This window comes from Denticeps clupeoides, chromosome 20 (assembly GCF_900700375.1).
Source record: "Denticeps clupeoides chromosome 20, fDenClu1.1, whole genome shotgun sequence".
Classification (NCBI taxonomy): domain Eukaryota; kingdom Metazoa; phylum Chordata; class Actinopteri; order Clupeiformes; family Denticipitidae; genus Denticeps; species Denticeps clupeoides.
In genome coordinates, this window is record NC_041726.1 from 4,188,664 (window position 1) to 4,212,901 (window position 24,238).

Sequence of the window (24,238 nt, forward strand, 5' to 3'; positions counted from 1 at the left end):
TAGTGTTTAGGCCTCTCAAAAATTGTCGAATCCAATGCCTGACAGCCAATTAAGATTCCCAATCCTAGTAAGGCCAATGAACTATAGCATCTGCAGGGCCAGTGGCGCAATGGATAACGCGTCTGACTACGGATCAGAAGATTCTAGGTTCGACTCCTGGCTGGCTCGTGCATTTGTGTTCTTTTTATCACTGCTTTAAAATTATTTTTTTAAAGAGCTCAAATCCAATATCAATAAATGTCCCTTCTTCAAGACAGAGCATCTTTTTCCATGTAACTCCTTTGCTATTTAACACAGTGCATCCAGCGAATGTTTACCCTAAAAGGAGTGCTGGTGAGCTACTTAACTGTGAGTTAGTGTGGCCGTGATCGTATAGTGGTTAGTACTCTGCGTTGTGGCTGCAGCAACCCCGGTTCGAATCCGGGTCACGGCAGTCTTTGGATAGAAAACTTTTTAATGAAAATATTTGAAAAATTCCTCTTAAATTAAACATAAGATTGTCTTTGGGAGCAAATCCACAACACATTTTAGTGTTTAGGCCTCTCAAAAATTGTCGAATCCAATGCTTGACAGCCAATTAAGATTCCCAATCCTAGTAAGGCCAATGAACTATAGCATCTGCAGGGCCAGTGGCGCAATGGATAACGCGTCTGACTACGGATCAGAAGATTATAGGTTCGACTCCTGGCTGGCTCGTGCATTTGTGTTCTTTTGATCAATGCTTTAAAATGATTTTTTAAAGAGCTCAAATCCAATATCAATAAATGTCCCTTCTTCAAGACAGAGCATCTTTTTCCATGTAACTCCTTTGCTATTTAACACAGTGCATCCAGCGAATGTTTACCCTAAAAGGAGTGCTGGTGAGCTACTTATCTGTGAGTTAGTGTGGCCGTGATCGTATAGTGGTTTGTACTCTGCGTTGTGGCCGCAGCAACCCCGGTTCGAATCCGGGTCACGGCAGTCTTTGGATAGACAATTTTTTAATGAAAATATTTGAAATTCCTCTTAAATTAAACATAAGATTGTCTTTGGGAGCAAATCCACAACACATTTTAGTGTTTAGGCCTCTCAAAAATTGTCGAATCCAATGCCTGACAGCCAATTAAGATTCCCAATCCTAGTAAGGCCAATAAACCATAGCATCTGCAGGGCCAGTGGCGCAATGGATAACGCGTCTGACTACGGATCAGAAGATTCTAGGTTCGACTCCTGGCTGGCTCGTGCATTTGTGTTCTTTTGATCATTGCTTTAAAATGATTTTTTAAAGAGCTCAAATCCAATATCAATAAATGTCCCTTCTTCAAGACAGAGCATCTTTTTCCATGTAACTCCTTTGCTATTTAACAGAGTTCATCCAGCGAATGTTTACCCTAAAAGGAGTTCTGGTGAGCTACTTAACTGTGAGTTAGTGTGGCCGTGATCGTATAGTTGTTAGTACTCTGCATTGTGTCCGCAGCAACCCCGGTTCGAATCCGAGTCACGGCAGTCTTTGGATAGACAATTTTTTAATGAAAATATTTGAAATTCCTCTTAAATTAAACATAAGATTGTCTTTGGGAGCAAATCCACAACACATTTTAGTGATTAGGCCTCTCAAAAATTGTCGAATCCAATGCCTGACAGCCAATTAAGATTCCCAATCCTAGTAAGGCCAATGAAACATAGCATCTGTAGGGCCAGTGGCGCAATGGATAACGCGTCTGACTACGGATCAGAAGATTCTAGGTTCGACTCCTGGCTGGCTCATGCATTTGTGTTCTTTTGATCATTGCTTTAAAATTATTTTTTAAAGAGCTGAAATCCAATATCAATAACTGTTCCTTCTTCAAGACAGAGTATCTTTCTCCTCGTAAATCTTTTGCTATTTAACACAGTGCAACCAGTGAATGTTTACCCTAAAAGGAGTGCGGGTGAGCTACTTAACTGTGAGTTAGTGTGGCCGTGATCGTATAGTGGTTAGTACTCTGCGTTGTGGCCGCAGCAACCCCGGTTCGAATCCGGGTCACGGCAGTCTTTGGATAGACAATTTTTTAATGAAAATATTTGAAATTCCTCTTAAATTAAACATAAGATTGTCTTTGGGAGCAAATCCACAACACATTTTAGTGTTTAGGCCTCTCAAAAATTGTCGAATCCAATGCCTGACAGCCAATTAAGATTCCCAATCCTAGTAAGGCCAATGAACTATAGCATCTGCAGGGCCAGTGGCGCAATGGATAACGCGTCTGACTACGGATCAGAAGATTCTAGGTTCGACTCCTGGCTGGCTCGTGCATTTGTGTTCTTTTGATCAATGCTTTAAAATGATTTTTTAAAGAGCTCAAATCCAATATCAATAAATGTCCCTTCTTCAAGACAGAGCATCTTTTTCCATGTAACTCCTTTGCTATTTAACACAGTGCATCCAGCGAATGTTTACCCTAAAAGGAGTGCTGGTGAGCTACTTAACTGTGAGATAGTGTGGCCGTGATCGTATAGTGGTTAGTACTCTGCGTTGTGGCCGCAGCAACCCCGGTTCGAATCCGGGTCACGGCAGTCTTTGGATAGACAAATTTTTAATGAAAATATTTGAAATTCCTCTTAAATTAAACATAAGATTGTCTTTGGCAGCAAATCCACAACACATTTTAGTGTTTAGGCCTCTCAAAAAAAATTGTCGAATCCAATGCCTGACAGCCAATTAAGATTCCCAATCCTAGTAAGGCCAATGAACCATAGCCTCTGCAGGGCCAGTGGCGCAATGGATAACGCGTCGACTACGGATCAGAAGGTTCTAGGTTCGACTCCTGGCTGGCTCGTGCATTTGTGTTCTTTTGATCATTGCTTTAAAATGTTTTTTTAAAGAGCTCAAATCCAAGATCAATAAATGTCCCTTCTTCAAGACAGAGCATCTTTTTCCATGTAACTCCTTTGCTATTTAACACAGTGCATCCAGCGAATGTTTACCCTAAAAGGAGTGCGGGTGAGCTACTTAACTGTGAGTTAGTGTGGCCGTGATCGTATAGTGGTTAGTACTCTGCGATGTGGCCGCAGCAACCCTGGTTCGAATCCGGGTCACGTCAGTCTTTGGATAGACAATTTTTTAATGAAAATATTTGAAATTCCTCTTAAATTAAACATAAGATTGTCTTTGGGTGCAAATCCACAACACATTTTAGTGTTTAGGCCTCTCAAAAATTGTCGAATCCAATGCCTGACAGTCAATTAAGATTCCCAATCCTAGTAAGGCCAATGAACCATAGCATCTGCAGGGCCAGTGGCGCAATGAATAACGCGTCTGACTACGGATCAGAAGATTCTAGGTTCGACTCCTGGCTGGCTCGTGCATTTGTGTTCTTTTGATCACTGCTTTAAAATTATTTTTTAAAGAGCTGAAATCCAATATCAATAACTGTTCCTTCTTCAAGACAGAGTATCTTTCTCCATGTAAATCTTTTGCTATTTAACACAGTGCAACCAGTGAATGTTTACCCTAAAAGGAGTGCGGGTGAGCTACATAACTGTGAGTTAGTGTGGCCGTGATCGTATAGTGGTTAGTACTCTGCGTTGTGGCCGCAGCAACCCCGGTTCGAATCCGGGTCACGGCAGTCTTTGGATAGACAATTTTTTAATGAAAATATTTGAAATTCCTCTTAAATTAAACATAAGATTGTCTTTGGGAGCAAATCCACAACACATTTTAGTGTTTAGGCCTCTCAAAAATTGTCGAATCCAATGCCTGACAGCCAATTAAGATTCCCAATCCTAGTAAGGCCAATGAACCATAGCCTCTGCAGGGCCAGTGCCGCAATGGATAACGCGTCTCACTATGGATCAGAAGATTCTAGGTTCGAGTCCTGGCTGGCTCGAGCATTTGTGTTCTTTTGATCATTGCTTTAAAATGATTTTTTAAAGAGCTCAAATCCAATATCAATAAATGTCCCTTCTTCAAGACAGAGCATCTTTTTCCATGTAACTCCTTTGCTATTTAACACAGTGCATCCAGCGAATGTTTACCCTAAAAGGAGTGCGGGTGAGCTACTTAACTGTGAGTTAGTGTGGCCGTGATCGTATAGTGGTTAGTACTCTGCGATGTGGCCGCAGCAACCCTGGTTCGAATCCGAGTCACGTCAGTCTTTGGATAGACAATTTTTTAATGAAAATATTTGAAATTCCTCTTAAATTAAACATAAGATTGTCTTTGGGAGCAAATCCACAACACATTTTAGTGTTTAGGCCTCTCAAAAATTGTCGAATCCAATGCCTGACAGTCAATTAAGATTCCCAATCCTAGTAAGGCCAATGAACCATAGCATCTGCAGGGCCAGTGGCGCAATGAATAACGGGTCTGACTACGGATCAGAAGATTCTAGGTTCGACTCCTGGCTGGCTCGTGCATTTGTGTTCTTTTGATCACTGCTTTAAAATTATTTTTTAAAGAGCTGAAATCCAATATCAATAACTGTTCCTTCTTCAAGACAGAGTATCTTTCTCCATGTAAATCTTTTGCTATTTAACACAGTGCAACCAGTGAATGTTTACCCTAAAAGGAGTGCGGGTGAGCTACTTAACTGTGAGTTAGTGTGGCCGTGATCGTATAGTGGTTAGTACTCTGCGTTGTGGCTGCAGCAACCCCGGTTTGAATCCGGGTCACGGCAGTCTTTGGATAGACAATTTTTTAATGAAAATATTTGAAAAATTCCTCTTAAATTAAACATAAGATTGTCTTTGGGAGCAAATCCACAACACATTTTAGTGTTTAGGCCTCTCAAAAATTGTCAAATCCAATGCCTGACAGCCAATTAAGATTCCCAATCCTAGTAAGGCCAATAAACCATAGCATCTGCAGGGCCAGTGGCGCAATGGATAACGCGTCTGACTACGGATCAGAAGATTCTAGGTTTGACTCCAGGCTGGCTCGTGCATTTGTGTTCTTTTTATCACTGCTTTAAAATTATTTTTTAAAGAGCTCAAATCCAATATCAATAAATGTCCCTTCTTCAAGACAGAGCATCTTTTTCCATGTAACTCCTTTGCTATTTAACACAGTGCATCCAGCGAATGTTTACCCTAAAAGGAGTGCTGGTGAGCTACTTAACTGTGAGTTAGTGTGGCCGTGATCGTATAGTGGTTAGTACTCTGCGTTGTGGCCGCAGCAACCCCGGTTCGAATCCGGGTCACGGCAGTCTTTGGATAGACAATTTTTTAATGAAAATATTTGAAATTCCTCTTAAATTAAACATAAGATTGTCTTTGGGAGCAAATCCACAACACATTTTAGTGTTTAGGCCTCTCAAAAATTGTCGAATCCAAAGCCTGACAGCCAATTAAGATTCCCAATCCTAGTAAGGCCAATGAACCATAGCCTCTGCAGGGCCAGTGGTGCAATGGATAACGCGTCTGACTACGGATCAGAAGATTCTAGGTTCGACTCCTGGCTGGCTCGTGCATTTGTGTTCTTTTTATCACTGCTTTAAAATTATTTTTTAAAGAGCTCAAATCCAATATCAATAAATGTCCCTTCTTCAAGACAGAGCATCTTTTTCCATGTAACTCCTTTGCTATTTAACACAGTGCATCCAGCGAATGTTTACCCTAAAAGGAGTGCTGGTGAGCTACTTAACTGTGAGTTAGTGTGGCCGTGATCGTATAGTGGTTAGTACTCTGCGTTGTGGTCGCAGCAACCCCGGTTCGAATCCGGGTCACGGCAGTCTTTGGATAGACAATTTTTAAATTAAAACATTTGAAAAATTCCTCTTAAATTAAACATAAGATTGTCTTTGGGAGCAAATCCACAACACATTTTAGTGTTTAGGCCTTTAAAAAATTGTCGAATCCAATGCTTGACAGCCAATTAAGATTCCCAATCCTAGTAAGGCCAATGAAATATAGCATCTGCAGGGCCAGTGGCGCAATGGATAACGCGTCTGACTACGGATCAGAAGATTCTAGGTTCGACTCCTGGCTGGCTCGTGCATTTGTGTTCTTTTGATCATTGCTTTAAAATGATTTTTTAAAGAGCTAAAATCCAATATCAATAAATGTCCCTTCTTCAAGACAGAGCATCTTTTTCCATGTAACTCCTTTGCTATTTAACACAGTGCATCCAGCGAATGTTTACCCTAAAAGGAGTGCTGGTGAGCTACTTAACTGTGAGTTAGTGTGGCCGTGATCGTATGGTGTTTAGTACTCTGCGTTGTGGCCGCAGCAACCCAGGTTTGAATCCGGGTCACGGCAGTCTTTAGATAGACAATTTTTTAATGAAAATATTTGAAAAATTCCTCTTAAATTAAACATAAGATTGTCTTTGGGAGCAAATCCACAACACATTTTAGTGTTTAGGCCTCTGAAAAATTGTCGAATCCAAAGCCTGACAGCCAATTAAGATTCCCAATCCTAGTAAGGCCAATGAACCATAGCCTCTGCAGGGCCAGTGGCGCAATGGATAACGCGTCTGACTACGGATCAGAAGATTCTAGGTTCGACTCCTGGCTGGCTTGTGCATTTGTGTTCTTTTTATCACTGCTTTAAAATTATTTTTTAAAGAGCTCAAATCCAATATCAATAAATGTCCCTTCTTCAAGACAGAGCATCTTTTTCCATGTAACTCCTTTGCTATTTAACACAGTGCATCCAGCGAATGTTTACCCTAAAAGGAGTGCTGGTGAGCTAATTAACTGTGAGTTAGTGTGGCCGTGATCGTATAGTGGTTAGTACTCTGCGTTGTGGCCGCAGCAACCCAGGTTCAAATCCGGGTCACGACAGTCTTTGGATAGATAATTTTTTAATGAAAATATTTGAAAAAATCCTCTTAAATTAAACATAAGATTGTCTTTGGGAGCAAATCCACAACACATTTTAGTGTTTAGGCCTTTAAAAAATTGTCGAATCCAATGCTTGACAGCCAATTAAGATTCCCAATCCTAGTAAGGCCAATGAAATATAGCATCTGCAGGGCCAGTGGCGCAATGGATAACGCGTCTGACTACGGATCAGAAGATTCTAGGTTCGACTCCTGGCTGGCTCGTGCATTTGTGTTCTTTTGATCATTGCTTTAAAATGATTTTTTAAAGAGCTAAAATCCAATATCAATAAATGTCCCTTCTTCAAGACAGAGCATCTTTTTCCATGTAACTCCTTTGCTATTTAACACAGTGCATCCAGCGAATGTTTACCCTAAAAGGAGTGCTGGTGAGCTACTTAACTGTGAGTTAGTGTGGCCGTGATCGTATGGTGGTTAGTACTCTGCGTTGTGGCCGCAGCAACCCAGGTTTGAATCCGGGTCACGGCAGTCTTTAGATAGACAATTTTTTAATGAAAATATTTGAAAAATTCCTCTTAAATTAAACATAAGATTGTCTTTGGGAGCAAATCCACAACACATTTTAGTGTTTAGGCCTCTGAAAAATTGTCGAATCCAAAGCCTGACAGCCAATTAAGATTCCCAATCCTAGTAAGGCCAATGAACCATAGCCTCTGCAGGGCCAGTGGCGCAATGGATAACGCGTCTGACTACGGATCAGAAGATTCTAGGTTCGACTCCTGGCTGGCTCGTGCATTTGTGTTCTTTTTATCACTGCTTTAAAATTATTTTTTAAAGAGCTCAAATCCAATATCAATAAATGTCCCTTCTTCAAGACAGAGCATCTTTTTCCATGTAACTCCTTTGCTATTTAACACAGTGCATCCAGCGAATGTTTACCCTAAAAGGAGTGCTGGTGAGCTACTTAACTGTGAGTTAGTGTGGCCGTGATCGTATAGTGGTTAGTACTCTGCGTTGTGGCCGCAGCAACCCCGGTTCAAATCCGGGTCACGACAGTCTTTGGATAGATAATTTTTTAATGAAAATATTTGAAAAAATCCTCTTAAATTAAACATAAGATTGTCTTTGGGAGCAAATCCACAACACATTTTAGTGTTTAGGCCTCTCAAAAATTGTCGAATCCAATGCTTGACAGCCAATTAAGATTCCCAATCCTAGTAAGGCCAATAAACCATAGCATCTGCAGGGCCAGTGGCGCAATGGATAACGCGTCTGACTACGGATCAGAAGATTCTAGGTTCGACTCCTGGCGCATAAGATTGTCTTTGGGAGCAAATCCACAACACATTTTAGTGTTTAGGCCTCTCAAAAATTGTCGAATCCAATGCCTGACAGCCAATTAAGATTCCCAATCCTAGTAAGGCCAATAAACCATAGCGTCTGCAGGGCCAGTGGCGCAATGGATAACGCGTCTGACTACGGATCAGAAGATTCTAGGTTCGACTCCTGGCTGGCTCGTGCATTTGTGTTCTTTTTATCACTGCTTTAAAATTATTTTTTTAAAGAGCTCAAATCCAATATCAATAAATGTCCCTTCTTCAAGACAGAGCATCTTTTTCCATGTAACTCCTTTGCTATTCAACACAGTGCATGCAGCGAATGTTTACCCTAAAAGGAGTGCTGGTGACCTACTTACCTGTGAGTTACTGTGGCCGTGATCGTATAGTGGTTAGTACTCTGCGTTGTGGCCGCAGCAACCCCGGTTCGTATCCGGGTCACGGCAGTCTTTGGAAAGACAACTTTTTAATGAAAATATTTGAAAAATTCCTCTTAAATTAAACATAAGATTGTCTTTGGGAGCAAATCCACAACACATTTTAGTGTTTAGGCCTCTCAAAAAAAATTGTCGAATCCAATGCCTGACAGCCAATTAAGATTCCAAATCCTAGTAAGGCCAAGCAACCATAGCCTCTGCAGGGCCAGTGGCGCAATGGATAACGCGTCGACTACGGATCAGAAGATTCTAGGTTCGACTCCTGGCTGGCTCGTGCATTTGTGTTCTTTTGATCATTGCTTTAAAATGTTTTTTTAAAGAGCTCAAATCCAAGATCAATAAATGTCCCTTCTTCAAGACAGAGCATCTTTTTCCATGTAACTCCTTTGCTATTTAACACAGTGCATCCAGCGAATGTTTACCCTAAAAGGAGTGCGGGTGAGCTACTTAACTGTGAGTTAGTGTGGCCGTGATCGTATAGTGGTTAGTACTCTGCGATGTGACCGCAGCAACCCTGGTTCGAATCCGGGTCACGTCAGTCTTTGGATAGACAATTTTTTAATGAAAATATTTGAAATTCCTCTTAAATTAAACATAAGATTGTCTTTGGGTGCAAATCCACAACACATTTTAGTGTTTAGGCCTCTCAAAAATTGTCGAATCCAATACCTGACAGTCAATTAAGATTCCCAATCCTAGTAAGGCCAATGAACCATAGCATCTGCAGGGCCAGTGGCGCAATGAATAACGCGTCTGACTACGGATCAGAAGATTCTAGGTTCGACTCCTGGCTGGCTCGTGCATTTGTGTTCTTTTGATCACTGCTTTAAAATTATTTTTTAAAGAGCTGAAATCCAATATCAATAACTGTTCCTTCTTCAAGACAGAGTATCTTTCTCCATGTAAATCTTTTGCTATTTAACACAGTGCAACCAGTGAATGTTTACCCTAAAAGGAGTGCGGGTGAGCTACTTAACTGTGAGTTAGTGTGGCCGTGATCGTATAGTGGTTAGTACTCTGCGTTGTGGCCGCAGCAACCCCGGTTCGAATCCGGGTCACGGCAGTCTTTGGATAGACAATTTTTTAATGAAAATATTTGAAATTCCTCTTAAATTAAACATAAGATTGTCTTTGGGAGCAAATCCACAACACATTTTAGTGTTTAGGCCTCTCAAAAATTGTCGAATCCAATGCCTGACAGCCAATTAAGATTCCCAATCCTAGTAAGGCCAATGAACCATAGCCTCTGCAGGGCCAGTGGCGCAATGGATAACGCGTCTCACTATGGATCAGAAGATTCTAGGTTCGAGTCCTGGCTGGCTCGAGCATTTGTGTTCTTTTGATCATTGCTTTAAAATGATTTTTTAAAGAGCTCAAATCCAATATCAATAAATGTCCCTTCTTCAAGACAGAGCATCTTTTTCCATGTAACTCCTTTGCTATTTAACACAGTGCATCCAGCGAATGTTTACCCTAAAAGGAGTGCGGGTGAGCTACTTAACTGTGAGTTAGTGTGGCCGTGATCGTATAGTGGTTAGTACTCTGCGATGTGGCCGCAGCAACCCTGGTTCGAATCCGAGTCACGTCAGTCTTTGGATAGACAATTTTTTAATGAAAATATTTGAAATTCCTCTTAAATTAAACATAAGATTGTCTTTGGGAGCAAATCCACAACACATTTTAGTGTTTAGGCCTCTCAAAAATTGTCGAATCCAAAGCCTGACAGCCAATTAAGATTCCCAATCCTAGTAAGGCCAATGAACCATAGCCTCTGCAGGGCCAGTGGTGCAATGGATAAAGCGTCTGACTATGGATCAGAAGATTCTAGGTTCGACTCCTGGCTGGCTCGTGCATTTGTGTTCTTTTGATCATTGCTTTAAAATTATTTTTTAAAGAGCTCAAATCCAATATCAATAAATGTCCCTTCTTCAAGACAGAGCATCTTTTTCCATGTAACTCCTTTGCTATTTAACAGAGTGCATCCAGCGAATGTTTACCCTAAAAGGAGTGCTGGTGAGCTACTTAACTGTGAGTTAGTGTGGCCGTGATCGTATAGTTGTTAGTACTCTGCATTGTGTCCGCAGCAACCCCGGTTCGAATCCGAGTCACGGCAGTCTTTGGATAGAAAACTTTTTAATGAAAATATTTGAAAAATTCCTCTTAAATTAAACATAAGATTGTCTTTGGGAGTAAATCCACAACACATTTTAGTGTTTAGGCCTCTCAAAAAAAATTGTCGAATCCAATGCCTGACAGCCAATTAAGATTCCCAATCCTAGTAAGGCCAATGAACCATAGCCTCTGCAGGGCCAGTGACGCAATGGATAACGCGTCTGACTACGGATCAGAAGAATCTAGGTCCGACTCCTGGCTGGCTCGTGCATTTGTGTTCTTTTTATCACTGCTTTAAAGTTATTTTTTTAAAGAGCTCAAATCCAATATCAATAAATGTCCCTTCTTCAAGACAGAGCATCTTTTTCCATGTAACTCCTTTGCTATTTAACACAGTGCATCCAGCGAATGTTTACCCTAAAAGGAGTGCTGGTGAGCTACTTAACTGTAAGTTAGTGTGGCCGTGATCGTATAGTGGTTAGTACTCTGCGTTGTGGCCGCAGCAACCCAGGTTCGAATTCGGGTCATGGCAGTCTTTGGATAGACAACTTTTTAATGAAAATATTTGAAAAATTCCTCTTAAATTAAACATAAGATTGTCTTTGGGTGCAAATCCACAACACATTTTAGTGTTTAGGCCTCTCAAAAATTGTCGAATCCAATGCTTGACAGCCAATTAAGATTCCCAATCCTAGTAAGGCCAATGAACCATAGCATCTGCAGGGCCAGTGGCGCAATGGATAACGCGTCTGACTACGGATCGGAAGATTCTAGGTTCGACTCCTGGATGGCTCGTGCATTTGTGTTCTTTTTATCACTGCTTTAAAATTATTTTTTTAAAGAGCTCAAATCCAATATCAATAAATGTCCCTTCTTCAAGACAGAGCATCTTTTTCCATGTAACTCCTTTGCTATTTAACACAGTGCATCCAGCGAATGTTTACCCTAAAAGGAGTGCTGGTGAGCTACTTAACTGTGAGATAGTGTGGCCGTGATCGTATAGTGGTTAGTACTCTGCGTTGTGGCCGCAGCAACCCCGGTTCGAGTCCGGGTCACGGCAGTCTTTGGATGGACAACTTTTTAATGAAAATATTGGAAAAATTCCTCTTAAATTAAACATAAGATTGTCTTTGGGAGCAAATCCACAACACATTTTAGTGTTTAGGCCTCTCAAAAAAAATTGTCGAATCCAATGCCTGACAGCCAATTAAGATTCCCAATCCTAGTAAGGCCAATGAACCATAGCCTCTGCAGGGCCAGTGGCGCAATGGATAACGCGTCTGACTACGGATCAGAAGATTCTAGGTTCGACTCCTGGCTGGCTCGAGCATTTGTGTTCTTTTGATCATTGCTTTAAAATGATTTTTTAAAGAGCTCAAATCCAATATCAATAAATGTCCCTTCTTCAAGACAGAGCATCTTTTTCCATGTAACTCCTTTGCTATTTAACACAGTGCATCCAGCGAATGTTTACCCTAAAAGGAGTGCTGGTGAGCTACTTAACTGTGAGTTAGTGTGGCCGTGATCGTATAGTGGTTAGTACTCTGCGTTGTGGCCGCAGCAACCCTGGTTCGAATCCGGGTCACGGCAGTCTTTGGATAGACAATTTTTTAATGAAAATATTTGAAAAATTCCTCTTAAATTAAACATAAGATTGTCTTTGGGTGCAAATCCACAACACATTTTAGTGTTTAGGCCTCTCAAAAAAAATTGTCGAATCCAATGCCTGACAGCCAATTAAGATTCCCAATCCTAGTAAGGCCAATGAACCATAGCCTCTGGAGGGCCAGTGGCGCAATGGATAACGCGTCTGACTACGGATCAGAAGATTCTAGGTTCGACTCCTGGCTGGCTCGAGCATTTGTGTTCTTTTGATCATTGCTTTAAAATTATTTTTTAAAGAGCTCAAATCCAATATCAATAAATGTCCCTTCTTCAAGACAGAGCATCTTTTTCCATGTAACTCCTTTGCTATTTAACACAGTGCATCCAGCGAATGTTTACCCTAAAAGGAGTGCTGGTGAGCTACTTAACTGTGAGTTAGTGTGGCCGTGATCGTATAGTGGTTAGTACTCTGCGTTGTGCCCGCAGCAACCCCGGTTCGAATCCGGGTCACGGCAGTCTTTGGATAGACAATTTTTTAATGAAAATATTTGAAATTCCTCTTAAATTAAACATAAGATTGTCTTTGGGAGCAAATCCACAACACATTTTAGTGTTTAGGCCTCTCAAAAATTGTCGAATCCAATGCCTGACAGCCAATTAAGATTCCCAATCCTAGTAAGGCCAATGAACCATAGCCTCTGCAGGGCCAGTCACGCAATGTATAACGCGTCTGACTATGGATCAGAAGATTCTAGGTTCGACTCCTGGCTGGCTCGTGCATTTGTGTTCTTTTTATCACTGCTTTAAAATTATTTTTTTAAAGAGCTCAAATCCAATATCAATAAATGTCCCTTCTTCAAGACAGAGCATCTTTTTCCATGTAACTCCTTTGCTATTTAACACAGTGCATCCAGCGAATGTTTACCCTAAAAGGAGTGCTGGTGAGCTACTTAACTGTGAGTTAGTGTGGCCGTGATCGTATAGTGGTTAGTACTCTGCGTTGTGGCCGCAGCAACCCCGGTTCGATTCCGGGTCACGGCAGTCTTTGGATAGACAACTTTTTAATGAAAATATTGGAAAAATTCCTCTTAAATTAAACATAAGATTGTCTTTGGGAGCAAATCCACAACACATTTTAGTGTTTAGGCCTCTCAAAAAAATTGTCGAATCCAATGCCTGACAGCCAATTAAGATTCCCAATCCTAGTAAGGCCAATGAACCATAGCCTCTGCAGGGCCAGTGGCGCAATGGATAACGCGTCTGACTACGGATCAGAAGATTCTAGGTTCGACTCCTGGCTGGCTCGAGCATTTGTGTTCTTTTGATCATTGCTTTAAAATTATTTTTTAAAGAGCTCAAATCCAATATCAATAAATGTCCCTTCTTCAAGACAGAGCATCTTTTTCCATGTAACTCCTTTGCTATTTAACACAGTGCATCCAGCGAATGTTTACCCTAAAAGGAGTGCTGGTGAGCTACTTAACTGTGAGTTAGTGTGGCCGTGATCGTATAGTGGTTAGTACTCTGCGTTGTGGCCGCAGCAACCCCGGTTCGAATCCGGGTCACGGCAGTCTTTGGATAGACAACTTTTTAATGAAAATATTGGAAAAATTCCTCTTAAATTAAACATAAGATTGTCTTTGGGAGCAAATCCACAACACATTTTAGTGTTTAGGCCTCTCAAAAAAAATTGTCGAATCCAATGCCTGACAGCCAATTAAGATTCCCAATCCTAGTAAGGCCAAAGAACCATAGCCTCTGCAGGGCCAGTGACGCAATGGATAATGCGTCTGACTACGGATCAGAAGATTCTAGGTTCGACTCCTGGCTGGCTCGTGCATTTGTGTTCTTTTTATCACTGCTTTAAAATTATTTTTTTAAAGAGCTCAAATCCAATATCAATAAATGTCCCTTCTTCAAGACAGAGCATCTTTTTCCATGTAACTCCTTTGCTATTTAACACAGTGCAGCCAGCGAATGTTTACCCTAAAAGGAGTGCTGGTGAGCTACTTAACTGTGAGTTAGTGTGGCCGTGATCGTATAGTGGTTAGTACTCTGCGTTGTGGCCGCAGCAACCCCGGTTCGAATCCGGGTCACGGCAGTCTTTGGATAGACAACTTTTTAATGAAAATATTGGAAAAATTCCTCTTAAATTAAACATAAGATTGTCTTTGGGAGCAAATCCACAACACATTTTAGTGTTTAGGCCTCTCAAAAAAAAATTGTCGAATCCAATGCCTGACAGCCAATTAAGATTCCCAATCCTAGTAAGGCCAATGAACCATAGCCTCTGCAGGGCCAGTGGCGCAATGGATAACGCGTCTGACTACGGATCAGAAGATTCTAGGATCGACTCCTGGCTGGCTCGAGCATTTGTGTTCTTTTGATCATTGCTTTAAAATGATTTTTTAAAGAGCTCAAATCCAATATCAATAAATGTCCCTTCTTCAAGACAGAGCATCTTTTTCCATGTAACTCCTTTGCTATTTAACACAGTGCATCCAGCGAATGTTTACCCTAAAAGGAGTGCTGGTGAGCTACTTAACTGTGAGTTAGTGTGGCCGTGATCGTATAGTGGTTAGTACTCTGCGTTGTGGCCCCAGCAACCCCGGTTCGAATCCGGGTCACGGCAGTCTTTGGATAGACAATTTTTTAATGAAAATATTTGAAATTCCTCTTAAATTAAACATAAGATTGTCTTTGGGAGCAAATCCACAACACATTTTAGTGTTTAGGCCTCTCAAAAATTGTCGAATCCAATGCCTGACAGCCAATTAAGATTCCCAATCCTAGTAAGGCCAATGAACCATAGCCTCTGCAGGGCCAGTGACGCAATGGATAACGCGTCTGACTACGGATCAGAAGATTCTAGGTTCGACTCCTGGCTGGCTCGTGCATTTGTGTTCTTTTTATCACTGCTTTAAAATTATTTTTTTAAGAGCTCAAATCCAATATCAATAAATGTCCCTTCTTCAAGACAGAGTATCTTTTTCCATGTAACTCCTTTGCTATTTAACACAGTGCATCCAGCGAATGTTTACCCTAAAAGGAGTGCTGGTGAGCTACTTAACTGTGAGTTAGTGTGGCCATGATCGTATAGTGGTTAGTACTCTGCGTTGTGGCAGCAGCAACCCAGGTTCGAAACCGGGTCATGGCAGTCTTTGGATAGACAACTTTTTAATGAAAATATTTAAAAAATTCCTCTTAAATTAAACATAAGATTGTCTTTGGGAGCAAATCCACAACACATTTTAGTGTTTAGGCCTCTCAAAAATTGTCGAATCCAATGCCTGACAGCCAATTAAGATTCCCAATCCTAGTAAGGCCAATGAACCATAGCCTCTGCAGGGCCAGTGGCGCAATGGATAACGCGTCTGACTACGGATCAGAAGATTCTAGGTTCGACTCCTGGCTGGCTCAAGCATTTGTGTTTTTTTGATCATTGCTTTAAAATTATTTTTTAAAGAGCTCAAATCCAATATCAATAAATGTCCCTTCTTCAAGACAGAGCATCTTTTTCCATGTAACTCCTTTGCTATTTAACACAGTGCATCCAGCGAATGTTTACCCTAAAAGGAGTGCTGGTGAGCTACTTAACTGTGAGTTAGTGTGGGCGTGATCGTATAGTGGTTAGTACTCTGCGTTGTGGCCGCAGCAACCCCGGTTCGAATCCGGGTCACGGCAGTCTTTGGACAGACAATTTTTTAATGAAAATATTTGAAATTCCTCTTAAATTAAACATAAGATTGTCTTTGGGAGCAAATCCACAACACATTTTAGTGTTTAGGCCTCTCAAAAATTGTCGAATCCAATGCCTGACAGCCAATTAAGATTCCCAATCCTAGTAAGGCCAATGAACCATAGTCTCTGCAGGGCCAATGGCGCAATGGATAACGCGTCTGACTACGGATCAGAAGATTCTAGGTTCGACTGCTGGCTGGCTCGTGCATTTGTGTTCTTTTTATCACTGCTTTAAAATTATTTTTTAAAGAGCTCAAATCCAATATCAATAAATGTCCCTTCTTCAAGACAGAGCATCTTTTTCCATGTAACTCCTTTGCTATTTAACACAGTGCATCCAGCGAATGTTTACCCTAAAAGGAGTGCGGGTGAGCTACTTAACTGTGAGTTAGTGTGGCCGTGATCGTATAGTGGTTAGTACTCTGCGTTGTGGCCGCAGCAACCCGGTTTGAATCCGGGTCACGGCTGTCTTTGTATAGACAATATTTTAATGAAAATATTTGAAAAATTCCTCTTAAATTAAACATAAGATTGTCTTTGGAAGCAAATCCACAACACATTTTAGTGTTTAGGCCTCTCAAAAATTGTCGAATCCAATGCCTGACAGCCAATTAAGATTCCCAATCCTAGTAAGGCCAATGAACCATAGCTTCTGCAGGGCCAGTGGCGCAATGGATAACGCGTCTGACTACGGATCAGAAGATTCTAGGTTCGACTCCTGGCTGGCTCGTGCATTTGTGTTCTTTTGATCATTGCTTTAAAATTATTTTTTAAAGAGCTGAAATCCAATATCAATAACTGTTCCTTCTTCAAGACAGAGTATCTTTCTCCTTGTAAATCTTTTGCTATTTAACACAGTGCATCCAGCGAATGTTTACCCTAAAAGGAGTGCTGGTGAGCTACTTAACTGTGAGTTAGTGTGGCAGTGATCGTATAGTGGTTAGTACTCTGCGTTGTGGCCGCAGCAACCCCGGTTCGAATCCGGGTCACGGCAGTCTTTGGATAGCCAATTTTTTAATGAAAATATTTGAAAAATTCCTCTTAAATTAAACATAAGATTGTCTTTGGGAGCAAATCCACAACACATTTTAGTGTTTAGGCCTCTCAAATTTTGTCGAATCCAATACCTGAAGGCCAATTAAGATTTACAATCCTAGTAAGGCCAATGAACCATAGCATCTGCAGGGCCAGTGGCGCAATGGATAACACGTCTGACTATGGATCAGAAGATTCTAGGTTCGACTCCTAGCTGGCTAGTGCACTTGTGTTCTTTTGATCATTGCTTTAAAATGATTTTTTATAGAGCTCAAATCCAATATCAATAAATGTCCCTTCTTCAAGACAGAGCATCTTTTTCCATGTAACTCCTTTGTTTTTTAACACAGTGCATCCAGCGAATGTTTACCCTAAAAGAAATGCTGGTGAGCTACTTAACTGTGAGTTAGTGTGGCCATGATAATATAGTGGTTAGTACTCTGCGTTGTGGCAGCAGCAACCCAGGTTCGAAACCGGGTCATGGCAGTCTTTGGATAGACAACTTTTTAATGAAAATATTTGAAAAATTCCTCTTAAATTAAACATAAGATTGTCTTTGGGAGCAAATCCACAACACATTTTAGTGTTTAGGCCTCTCAAAAATTGTCGAATCCAATGCCTGACAGCCAATTAAGATTCCCAATCCTAGTAAGGCCAATGAACCATAGCCTCTGTAGGGCCAGTGGCGCAATGGATAACGCGTCTGACTACGGATCAGAAGATTCTAGGTTCGACTCCTGGCTGGCTCGAGCATTTGTTTTTTTTTGATCATTGCTTTAAAATGATTTTTTAAAGAGCTCAAATCCAATATCAATAAATGTCCCTTCTTCAAGACAGAGCATCTTTTTCCATGTAACTCCTTTGCTATTTAACACAGTGCATCCAGCGAATGTTTACCCTAAAAGGAGTGCTGGTGAGCTACTTAACTGTGAGTTAGTGTGGCCGTGATCGTATAGTGGTTAGTACTCTGCGTTGTGGCCGCAGCAACCCCGGTTCGAATCCGGGTCACGGCAGTCTTTGGATAGACAATTTTTTAATGAAAATATTTGAAAAATTCCTCTTAAATTAAACATAAGATTGTCTTTGGGAGCAAATCCACAACACATTTTAGTGTTTAGGCCTCTCAAAAATTGTCGAATCTAATGCTTGACAGCCAATTAAGATTCCCAATCCTAGTAAGGCCAATGAACTATAGCATCTGCAGGGCCAGTGGCGCAATGGATAACGCGTCTGACTACGGATCAGAAGATTCTAGGTTTGACTCCTGGCTGGCTCGTGCATTTGTGTTCTTTTGATCATTGCTTTAAAATAATTTTTTAAAGAGCTCAAATCCAATATCAATAAATGTCCCTTCTTCAAGACAGAGCATCTTTTTCCATGTATCTCCTTTGCTATTTAACACAGTGCATCCAGCGAATGTTTACCCTAAAAGGAGTGCTGGTGAGCTACTTAACTTTGAGTTAGTGTGGCCGTGATCGTATAGTGGTTACTACTCTGCGTTGTGGCCGGTTCGAATCCGGGTCACGGCAGTCTTTGGATAGACAAATTTTTAATGAAAATATTTGAAAAATTCCTCTTAAATTAAACATAAGATTGTCTTTGGGAGCAAATCCACAACACATTTTAGTGTTTAGGCCTCTCAAAATTTGTCGAATCCAATACCTGAAGGCCAATTAAGATTTACAATCCTAGTAAGGCCAATGAACCATAGCATCTGCAGGGCCAGTGGCGCAATGGATAACGCGTCTGACTATGGATCAGAAGATTCTAGGTTCGACTCCTAGCTGGCTAGTTCACTTGTGTTCTTTTGATCATTGCTTTAAAATGATTTTTTTATAGAGCTCAAATCCAATATCAATAAATGTCCCTTCTTCAAGACAGAGCATCTTTTTCCATGTAACTCCTTTGTTTTTTAACACAGTGCATCCAGCAAATGTTTACCCTAATGGGAGTGCTGGTGAGCTACTCAACTCTGAGTTAGAGTGGCTGTGATCGTATAGTGGTTAGTACTCTGCGTTGTGGCCGCCGAAACCCAGGTTCGAATCCGGGTCACGGCAGTCTTTGGGTAGATAATTTTTTTATGAAAATATTGGAGATCATTTTTTTAATTAAACATGAGATTATCTTTGGGAGCAAATCCACAACACATTTTACTGTTTAGGCCTCTCAAAAATTGTCGAATCCAATGCCTGACAGCCAATTAAGATTCCCAATCCTAGTAAGGCCAATGAACCATAGCCTCTGCAGGGCCAGTGGTGCAATGGATATCGCGTCAGACTACGGATCAAAAGATTCTAGGTTCGACTCCTGGCTGGCTCATGCATTTGTGTTCTTTTGATCATTGCTTTAAAATGATTTTTTAAAGAGCTCAAATCCAATATCAATAAATGTCCCTTCTTTAAGACAAAGCATCTTTTTCCATGTAACTCCTTTGCTATTTAACACAGTGCATCCAGCGAATGTTTACCCTAAAAGGAGTGCTGGTGAGCTACTTAACTGTGAGTTAGTGTGGCCGTGATCGTATAGTGGTTAGTACTCTGCGTTGTGGCCGCAGCAATCCGGGTCACGGCAGTCTTTTGATAGACAATTTTTTAATGAAACTATTTGAAATCCCTCTTAAATTAAACATAAGATTGTCTTTGGGAGCAAATCCACAACACATTTTTTTGTGTTTAGGCCTCTCAAAAATTGTCGAATCCAATACCTGAAGGCCAATTAAGATTCACAATCCTAGTAAGGCCAATGAAGCATAACATCTGTAGGCCCAGTGGCGCAATGGATAACGTGTTTGATTACGGATCAGAAGATTCTAGGTTAAACATCCCTTCTTCAAGACAAAGGGTCTTTGCAATTTAACACAGTGCATCCAGTGAATGTATACCCCAAAGGAGTGCGGGATGAACTGCTTAAGTGTGTGTTAGTGAGGCCGTGATCGTATAGTGGTTAGTACTCTGCATTGTGACGGCAGTGCATAACACATCTGACTACGGAGCACAGTGCATTTTGCGAACGCAAAGAAGTGTCGGGCAATTGTTCTGCTGTGTGTTGGTGTCGCTGTGATTGTATAGTAGTTAGTACCCTGCGTTGTGGTCGTAGCAACGCCGGTTCGCATCCTGGTCATGGCAGTTTTTGGATAGACATTTTTTGGTGAAAATATTTGAAATTCCTCTCAAATTAACATGAGATTGTCTTTGGGAGGAAATCCACAATACATTTTAATTCACAATCCTAGTTATTCTAATGAACTGTGGGGTCTGCAGGGCCAGTGGCGCAATGGATAACTCATCTGACTACGGCTCAGAAGGTTCTAGGTTCCACTCCTAGCTGGCATGTTTTTTTTTCAACATCACTTAAGGATACATTTTTAAGTAGCTGAAATTCAGTGTGTCAATAAACGTCACTTCTTGAAGACAGAGTGTCTTTCCCATGTAACACCATTGCAAGACCCTAAAGGGTTGCAGCCAACTGCTTGTATGGTGGTTAGTACTCTGCGTTTTGGCCGCAGCAACTCTGGGTCACAGCAGTCTTTTTTACATATTTTTAATTAAAATATTTAGGAATTCCCCTTAAATTAAACATGAGTTTGTCTAGTGGTTAGTGGTGGTATGAATACAGCATGTTATTACTGTATTTTGACACAAAAGATACATTTTTAGAGTGTACTAATTTAGCTCACCGGGTGGTGCTATTGAGCATTTTTTGTAGTGAGTTCAGCAGAGGTGAGAATCTGTGTGATTACATTCTCTGCTCCTGTACATAGTACTGTATAATTGGGTACTATGAATTATGTCATGCCATTTTTGACAGAGAGAAATTGCAACGTAATGACACTGACTTCAATTTCAATGGATTACTGGGACATGCATCAAACATGGATATCACATGCTGATATGCCACGTCCTAAATGCTTTGCTCACACAATGAATTTAGCTAAAGCTATCAGTCACCCAATTGCTCTGAAGGGTTAGAAGATTAGGCAGCAATTTCAGTTGCAGCGCTATAGCCATCTTTGTACTGAACTTGACCCAACACAAATTACTCATTAATTTTGTTTCCATATTTTTTTTAAGTATGGTCGACATGCAAATAACATTTGAATTATTAAAAATAACCATTTTAAATAATTCTGAGTTATGCTGTTTTGGGTGAATTTTTTATGTAATGTGATTCACCCATATTGTACACAGCAACTTGCATTTCAGATGTTTTTAGATTTTCAGCAAACTGTAGAATATTATAATATGTATAGTATTGCAATACAACTTTATATGATCGTATCATATTTGCTAACTATTTACAATTTATTAATCTTGGTCAAAGACATTTAAATTTTTCCAATGTTACATCAATAATGTTCAATACTTTGTCACAAATCTAATTCCATAAATTAGGCATTCCTCTCAGATGTACACCTTACAACATAAGATTATCTTTTGGAAACAAAGTTATGCAACATTGTCATGTTCAGACCTCCACATGTCTAAAAGGGTGTCTGGTTAAGAGATTCAGATATTAGAGGAACGTTGTTCCGGTATATTGTTACTAAAAACAGTTACTAATCTAACATGATCGAATATGCAATTGCATACTATGCATGTCTTCAGCTAAACAATAAAGTTTTGACAATTAGATATTTGAATACTGACCAGTTGAGGGCGCTAGTTTACCATTTTTCAAGATGAAAGACGCTGGGTCCGAAAAAAAAAACTGTCAACAAATTTTAAATATATAATTAATTTATAAACGAGTGAATAAAAAATATTATTACATGCGCAAAAAACAAAAATGTGCATATAGTTTTTCCAGTTGTTCAAAAAATAGTTATACTATATCTAACCTAAGATATAGTATATAACATTTATTCATTTTCCGACATATTTCAAATAGATTGTAAACATTTTAATATTTCTCGATTTCGTTTTCTTTTTTTTCAGCGTTACTTTATTCTGCCATGAGTATTATTGTAAATAAGACCACTAAATGTACATGCGACATATATGTATACAGAGTATATTTCCTCTTATTATCATTTTTTTCTTTAGCACGGTAAAAAATATACATATATATATTTATTTTTAGCTATATGCCGCTATATGAGCTATATGCCGGAATAAGCAGGGATGGGGCAGTCCGTCGTCCTTTATTGTAAGAGAGGAATAATATCAGATTGATATATCATGGCGCCCGCTCGACCAGGCGGTTCGGATGGGCTCGTCCGGCCGGGGTGTAGCTGCTTCCCGCTCGCCTCGTCCAATAGAACGCGGTCCTCCCTGCCGCGCGTAAAAAGCGCAATTTGGGATTTAACCAAAGTCTCCGCTGCGCGCCTCGCGGCAGTCTCAGTCTGCTCGAGGGCGGCGGCGTGTGCGTGTTGCGTGCGAGCGAGCGAGCGAGCGAGGGAGCGAGCGAGCGAGCGAGCGTGCGTGCGTGCGTGCGTGCGTGCGCGCGATGACGGCGTAGAAACTCCCCGGCGCAGGACCAGGCAGGCTTCACCTCGTCCCCACCGGCCGCTCTGCCTTTCGAACTATGACCGGAGTATTCGACAGGAGGACCGGAGCGTTCGACCGAAGGACCGGAGCGTTCGACAGCTCGTTCCAGCTCCCCGGCGCCATGCACCACCCGTCCCAGGAGTCGCCCACGCTGCCCGAGTCCACGGCCACGGACTCCGGCTACTACAGCCCGGCCAGCGGCGCGCACCACGGCTACTGCTCGCCCGGCTCCACGTCGTACGGGAAGCCGCTGAACGCGTACCAGTACCAGTACCACGGCGTGAACGGGGCGGCCGGGAACTACGCGGCGAAGTCGTACCCCGAGTACGGCTCGTACACGGGCGCCGCGTACCACCAGTACGCGGGGACGTACAGCCGGGTCCAGCCCCAGTCGAGTCCGCAAGGTACGAGCTCCACTTTCTACTTTTACCGTCACCGTGTCGTCTCATCGAAAAAAATAATGAAAACTTGTCGCGCAGAAAAAGAAGCGCCAGAGCCCGAGGTGAGGATGGTGAACGGGAAGCCGAAGAAGGTGCGGAAGCCCCGCACGATCTACTCCAGCTTCCAGCTGGCCGCCCTGCAGCGGCGCTTCCAGAACACGCAGTACCTCGCCCTGCCGGAGAGAGCCGAGCTGGCCGCGTCGCTGGGGCTGACGCAGACGCAGGTAGCGCCACGCGCAATAAACACGTTCCAAAAACACGTAATATATGTGTATGAAAATGCATAACACACAGCCCGATTCTCTCCAGGTGAAAATATGGTTCCAGAACAAGCGGTCGAAGCTGAAGAAGATCATGAAGAACGGCGAGCTGCCGCCGGAGCACAGCCCGAGCTCCAGCGACCCCATGGCCTGCAACTCGCCGCAGTCGCCCGCCGTCTGGGACTCGCAGGGCGCCGCCAGGCCCCAGGGCCACCAGGCGCAGGGCGTGGGCGCGGCGGCGGCGGCGGCGTCCGGCTTTTTGGAGAACCCCGGATCGTGGTACCCCGGCACCGGCGCCATGAACCCTCACATGCAGCCGCCGGGCTCCTTACAGCACTCGCTGGTCCTGGGAAACGGAACGTTGTACTGAGACCCACACCCGCCCACCCACCCGAACCCCAATCTTTACTCGTGCGGTTTTTTTTATTTTATTTTTATTTTTTATTTTATTTGTATCGGACTGGTGTTTCATTTTTTTTGAGGAATATGCAATGTATTATTATGGCAGTCGTAGAAGAACATGTATAATGTGTAAATGTGTGCATGTAATTTATTGCAATTTTTTTCTCTTGTTTTTTTTTTTCTTGGAAGAACTTATTAAACGTATCAATGGACATTGGACATATTCAATGGTGCCTTGCATTTTGACCTCAGCGCTAACGTAATATTTCTTGTATTATTACTATCATTATTATTATTATGATTATTATTATTATTTAGTAGATTTGTATTACGCAAGGAACGCATTAAATAAACAGTCTTAAGGTTTTTAAATCTGTCACTTGAGGCGACCCGTGGTTCTCCGAATCGCAGTTTCTCTCTCCGTACGAGAACATTTATTATAAAATAAAGAAATACTTTTGGTTTCGTTATCATGACATAACATTTTAAATCAAAACGGATGAATATATATATATATATATTCCTTTTCACAACATTTAATAAATGATCGAATCGGTGCCTGCGGAACCATATTTTATGTCACAGCTGTCGGTGTCGGTTTTAGGGGGCGGGAGATTTTTTTTAATCTCATTTCGGAACCG

General features: G+C 41.5%; 1 protein-coding gene and 45 non-coding genes across 46 annotated transcripts; all 46 read left to right on the forward strand.

The window, feature by feature from the left end:
- The first annotated feature begins 95 nt into the window (after positions 1 to 95).
- On the forward strand, positions 96 to 168 carry trnar-acg (transfer RNA arginine (anticodon ACG)). The gene has a single exon. It is a non-coding gene; the product is annotated as a tRNA-Arg (tRNA).
- A 193-nt stretch (positions 169 to 361) lies between these two features.
- Positions 362 to 433, forward strand: trnah-gug (transfer RNA histidin (anticodon GUG)). The gene has a single exon. It is a non-coding gene; the product is annotated as a tRNA-His (tRNA).
- Positions 434 to 623: 190 nt separating this feature from the next.
- Positions 624 to 696, forward strand: trnar-acg (transfer RNA arginine (anticodon ACG)). Its single transcript has one exon. It is a non-coding gene; the product is annotated as a tRNA-Arg (tRNA).
- A 192-nt stretch (positions 697 to 888) lies between these two features.
- Positions 889 to 960, forward strand: trnah-gug (transfer RNA histidin (anticodon GUG)). The gene has a single exon. It is a non-coding gene; the product is annotated as a tRNA-His (tRNA).
- Positions 961 to 1,148: 188 nt separating this feature from the next.
- trnar-acg (transfer RNA arginine (anticodon ACG)) lies at positions 1,149 to 1,221 on the forward strand. The gene has a single exon. It is a non-coding gene; the product is annotated as a tRNA-Arg (tRNA).
- A 452-nt stretch (positions 1,222 to 1,673) lies between these two features.
- On the forward strand, positions 1,674 to 1,746 carry trnar-acg (transfer RNA arginine (anticodon ACG)). Its single transcript has one exon. It is a non-coding gene; the product is annotated as a tRNA-Arg (tRNA).
- A 192-nt stretch (positions 1,747 to 1,938) lies between these two features.
- trnah-gug (transfer RNA histidin (anticodon GUG)) lies at positions 1,939 to 2,010 on the forward strand. Its single transcript has one exon. It is a non-coding gene; the product is annotated as a tRNA-His (tRNA).
- Positions 2,011 to 2,198: 188 nt separating this feature from the next.
- Positions 2,199 to 2,271, forward strand: trnar-acg (transfer RNA arginine (anticodon ACG)). Its single transcript has one exon. It is a non-coding gene; the product is annotated as a tRNA-Arg (tRNA).
- A 192-nt stretch (positions 2,272 to 2,463) lies between these two features.
- On the forward strand, positions 2,464 to 2,535 carry trnah-gug (transfer RNA histidin (anticodon GUG)). Its single transcript has one exon. It is a non-coding gene; the product is annotated as a tRNA-His (tRNA).
- A 980-nt stretch (positions 2,536 to 3,515) lies between these two features.
- trnah-gug (transfer RNA histidin (anticodon GUG)) lies at positions 3,516 to 3,587 on the forward strand. The gene has a single exon. It is a non-coding gene; the product is annotated as a tRNA-His (tRNA).
- Positions 3,588 to 3,775: 188 nt separating this feature from the next.
- On the forward strand, positions 3,776 to 3,848 carry trnah-aug (transfer RNA histidin (anticodon AUG)). The gene has a single exon. It is a non-coding gene; the product is annotated as a tRNA-His (tRNA).
- Positions 3,849 to 5,092: 1,244 nt separating this feature from the next.
- Positions 5,093 to 5,164, forward strand: trnah-gug (transfer RNA histidin (anticodon GUG)). Its single transcript has one exon. It is a non-coding gene; the product is annotated as a tRNA-His (tRNA).
- Positions 5,165 to 5,352: 188 nt separating this feature from the next.
- trnar-acg (transfer RNA arginine (anticodon ACG)) lies at positions 5,353 to 5,425 on the forward strand. Its single transcript has one exon. It is a non-coding gene; the product is annotated as a tRNA-Arg (tRNA).
- A 192-nt stretch (positions 5,426 to 5,617) lies between these two features.
- trnah-gug (transfer RNA histidin (anticodon GUG)) lies at positions 5,618 to 5,689 on the forward strand. Its single transcript has one exon. It is a non-coding gene; the product is annotated as a tRNA-His (tRNA).
- Positions 5,690 to 5,879: 190 nt separating this feature from the next.
- Positions 5,880 to 5,952, forward strand: trnar-acg (transfer RNA arginine (anticodon ACG)). The gene has a single exon. It is a non-coding gene; the product is annotated as a tRNA-Arg (tRNA).
- A 454-nt stretch (positions 5,953 to 6,406) lies between these two features.
- Positions 6,407 to 6,479, forward strand: trnar-acg (transfer RNA arginine (anticodon ACG)). Its single transcript has one exon. It is a non-coding gene; the product is annotated as a tRNA-Arg (tRNA).
- A 454-nt stretch (positions 6,480 to 6,933) lies between these two features.
- On the forward strand, positions 6,934 to 7,006 carry trnar-acg (transfer RNA arginine (anticodon ACG)). The gene has a single exon. It is a non-coding gene; the product is annotated as a tRNA-Arg (tRNA).
- Positions 7,007 to 7,460: 454 nt separating this feature from the next.
- On the forward strand, positions 7,461 to 7,533 carry trnar-acg (transfer RNA arginine (anticodon ACG)). Its single transcript has one exon. It is a non-coding gene; the product is annotated as a tRNA-Arg (tRNA).
- A 192-nt stretch (positions 7,534 to 7,725) lies between these two features.
- Positions 7,726 to 7,797, forward strand: trnah-gug (transfer RNA histidin (anticodon GUG)). Its single transcript has one exon. It is a non-coding gene; the product is annotated as a tRNA-His (tRNA).
- A 390-nt stretch (positions 7,798 to 8,187) lies between these two features.
- trnar-acg (transfer RNA arginine (anticodon ACG)) lies at positions 8,188 to 8,260 on the forward strand. The gene has a single exon. It is a non-coding gene; the product is annotated as a tRNA-Arg (tRNA).
- Positions 8,261 to 8,453: 193 nt separating this feature from the next.
- Positions 8,454 to 8,525, forward strand: trnah-gug (transfer RNA histidin (anticodon GUG)). The gene has a single exon. It is a non-coding gene; the product is annotated as a tRNA-His (tRNA).
- Positions 8,526 to 8,982: 457 nt separating this feature from the next.
- Positions 8,983 to 9,054, forward strand: trnah-gug (transfer RNA histidin (anticodon GUG)). Its single transcript has one exon. It is a non-coding gene; the product is annotated as a tRNA-His (tRNA).
- A 453-nt stretch (positions 9,055 to 9,507) lies between these two features.
- On the forward strand, positions 9,508 to 9,579 carry trnah-gug (transfer RNA histidin (anticodon GUG)). The gene has a single exon. It is a non-coding gene; the product is annotated as a tRNA-His (tRNA).
- Positions 9,580 to 9,767: 188 nt separating this feature from the next.
- trnah-aug (transfer RNA histidin (anticodon AUG)) lies at positions 9,768 to 9,840 on the forward strand. The gene has a single exon. It is a non-coding gene; the product is annotated as a tRNA-His (tRNA).
- Positions 9,841 to 10,292: 452 nt separating this feature from the next.
- Positions 10,293 to 10,365, forward strand: trnah-aug (transfer RNA histidin (anticodon AUG)). Its single transcript has one exon. It is a non-coding gene; the product is annotated as a tRNA-His (tRNA).
- Positions 10,366 to 11,616: 1,251 nt separating this feature from the next.
- On the forward strand, positions 11,617 to 11,688 carry trnah-gug (transfer RNA histidin (anticodon GUG)). The gene has a single exon. It is a non-coding gene; the product is annotated as a tRNA-His (tRNA).
- A 193-nt stretch (positions 11,689 to 11,881) lies between these two features.
- On the forward strand, positions 11,882 to 11,954 carry trnar-acg (transfer RNA arginine (anticodon ACG)). Its single transcript has one exon. It is a non-coding gene; the product is annotated as a tRNA-Arg (tRNA).
- Positions 11,955 to 12,146: 192 nt separating this feature from the next.
- trnah-gug (transfer RNA histidin (anticodon GUG)) lies at positions 12,147 to 12,218 on the forward strand. Its single transcript has one exon. It is a non-coding gene; the product is annotated as a tRNA-His (tRNA).
- Positions 12,219 to 12,411: 193 nt separating this feature from the next.
- On the forward strand, positions 12,412 to 12,484 carry trnar-acg (transfer RNA arginine (anticodon ACG)). Its single transcript has one exon. It is a non-coding gene; the product is annotated as a tRNA-Arg (tRNA).
- Positions 12,485 to 12,676: 192 nt separating this feature from the next.
- On the forward strand, positions 12,677 to 12,748 carry trnah-gug (transfer RNA histidin (anticodon GUG)). The gene has a single exon. It is a non-coding gene; the product is annotated as a tRNA-His (tRNA).
- Positions 12,749 to 13,202: 454 nt separating this feature from the next.
- Positions 13,203 to 13,274, forward strand: trnah-gug (transfer RNA histidin (anticodon GUG)). Its single transcript has one exon. It is a non-coding gene; the product is annotated as a tRNA-His (tRNA).
- Positions 13,275 to 13,466: 192 nt separating this feature from the next.
- trnar-acg (transfer RNA arginine (anticodon ACG)) lies at positions 13,467 to 13,539 on the forward strand. Its single transcript has one exon. It is a non-coding gene; the product is annotated as a tRNA-Arg (tRNA).
- A 192-nt stretch (positions 13,540 to 13,731) lies between these two features.
- trnah-gug (transfer RNA histidin (anticodon GUG)) lies at positions 13,732 to 13,803 on the forward strand. Its single transcript has one exon. It is a non-coding gene; the product is annotated as a tRNA-His (tRNA).
- A 459-nt stretch (positions 13,804 to 14,262) lies between these two features.
- trnah-gug (transfer RNA histidin (anticodon GUG)) lies at positions 14,263 to 14,334 on the forward strand. Its single transcript has one exon. It is a non-coding gene; the product is annotated as a tRNA-His (tRNA).
- Positions 14,335 to 14,528: 194 nt separating this feature from the next.
- Positions 14,529 to 14,601, forward strand: trnar-acg (transfer RNA arginine (anticodon ACG)). Its single transcript has one exon. It is a non-coding gene; the product is annotated as a tRNA-Arg (tRNA).
- A 192-nt stretch (positions 14,602 to 14,793) lies between these two features.
- Positions 14,794 to 14,865, forward strand: trnah-gug (transfer RNA histidin (anticodon GUG)). Its single transcript has one exon. It is a non-coding gene; the product is annotated as a tRNA-His (tRNA).
- A 715-nt stretch (positions 14,866 to 15,580) lies between these two features.
- Positions 15,581 to 15,653, forward strand: trnar-acg (transfer RNA arginine (anticodon ACG)). The gene has a single exon. It is a non-coding gene; the product is annotated as a tRNA-Arg (tRNA).
- Positions 15,654 to 15,845: 192 nt separating this feature from the next.
- Positions 15,846 to 15,917, forward strand: trnah-gug (transfer RNA histidin (anticodon GUG)). Its single transcript has one exon. It is a non-coding gene; the product is annotated as a tRNA-His (tRNA).
- Positions 15,918 to 16,631: 714 nt separating this feature from the next.
- Positions 16,632 to 16,704, forward strand: trnar-acg (transfer RNA arginine (anticodon ACG)). Its single transcript has one exon. It is a non-coding gene; the product is annotated as a tRNA-Arg (tRNA).
- Positions 16,705 to 16,896: 192 nt separating this feature from the next.
- trnah-gug (transfer RNA histidin (anticodon GUG)) lies at positions 16,897 to 16,968 on the forward strand. Its single transcript has one exon. It is a non-coding gene; the product is annotated as a tRNA-His (tRNA).
- Positions 16,969 to 17,158: 190 nt separating this feature from the next.
- trnah-aug (transfer RNA histidin (anticodon AUG)) lies at positions 17,159 to 17,231 on the forward strand. The gene has a single exon. It is a non-coding gene; the product is annotated as a tRNA-His (tRNA).
- Positions 17,232 to 17,685: 454 nt separating this feature from the next.
- Positions 17,686 to 17,758, forward strand: trnar-acg (transfer RNA arginine (anticodon ACG)). The gene has a single exon. It is a non-coding gene; the product is annotated as a tRNA-Arg (tRNA).
- A 192-nt stretch (positions 17,759 to 17,950) lies between these two features.
- On the forward strand, positions 17,951 to 18,022 carry trnah-gug (transfer RNA histidin (anticodon GUG)). The gene has a single exon. It is a non-coding gene; the product is annotated as a tRNA-His (tRNA).
- A 190-nt stretch (positions 18,023 to 18,212) lies between these two features.
- trnar-acg (transfer RNA arginine (anticodon ACG)) lies at positions 18,213 to 18,285 on the forward strand. The gene has a single exon. It is a non-coding gene; the product is annotated as a tRNA-Arg (tRNA).
- Positions 18,286 to 18,728: 443 nt separating this feature from the next.
- On the forward strand, positions 18,729 to 18,801 carry trnah-aug (transfer RNA histidin (anticodon AUG)). The gene has a single exon. It is a non-coding gene; the product is annotated as a tRNA-His (tRNA).
- Positions 18,802 to 22,341: 3,540 nt separating this feature from the next.
- On the forward strand, positions 22,342 to 23,689 carry LOC114770387 (homeobox protein Dlx5a-like). Its single transcript, XM_028964281.1, has 3 exons — positions 22,342 to 22,899; positions 22,975 to 23,159; positions 23,245 to 23,689. Exons 1-3 carry the CDS (start codon positions 22,533 to 22,535, stop codon positions 23,563 to 23,565), a joined length of 873 nt encoding a protein of 290 aa, XP_028820114.1. The 5' UTR covers positions 22,342 to 22,532; the 3' UTR covers positions 23,566 to 23,689.
- The last annotated feature ends 549 nt before the right edge of the window (positions 23,690 to 24,238 follow it).

Bases quoted from the DNA above. Each gene is read 5' to 3' on its own strand.
- LOC114770387 (XM_028964281.1), top strand. From the start codon at position 22,533: ATGACCGGAGTATTCGACAGGAGGACCGGAGCGTTCGACCGAAGGACC. The intron at 22,900-22,974 runs GTACGAGCTCCA...CTTGTCGCGCAG, and splicing joins GCCCCAGTCGAGTCCGCAAG to AAAAAGAAGCGCCAGAGCCC. The intron at 23,160-23,244 runs GTAGCGCCACGC...GATTCTCTCCAG, and splicing joins TGGGGCTGACGCAGACGCAG to GTGAAAATATGGTTCCAGAA.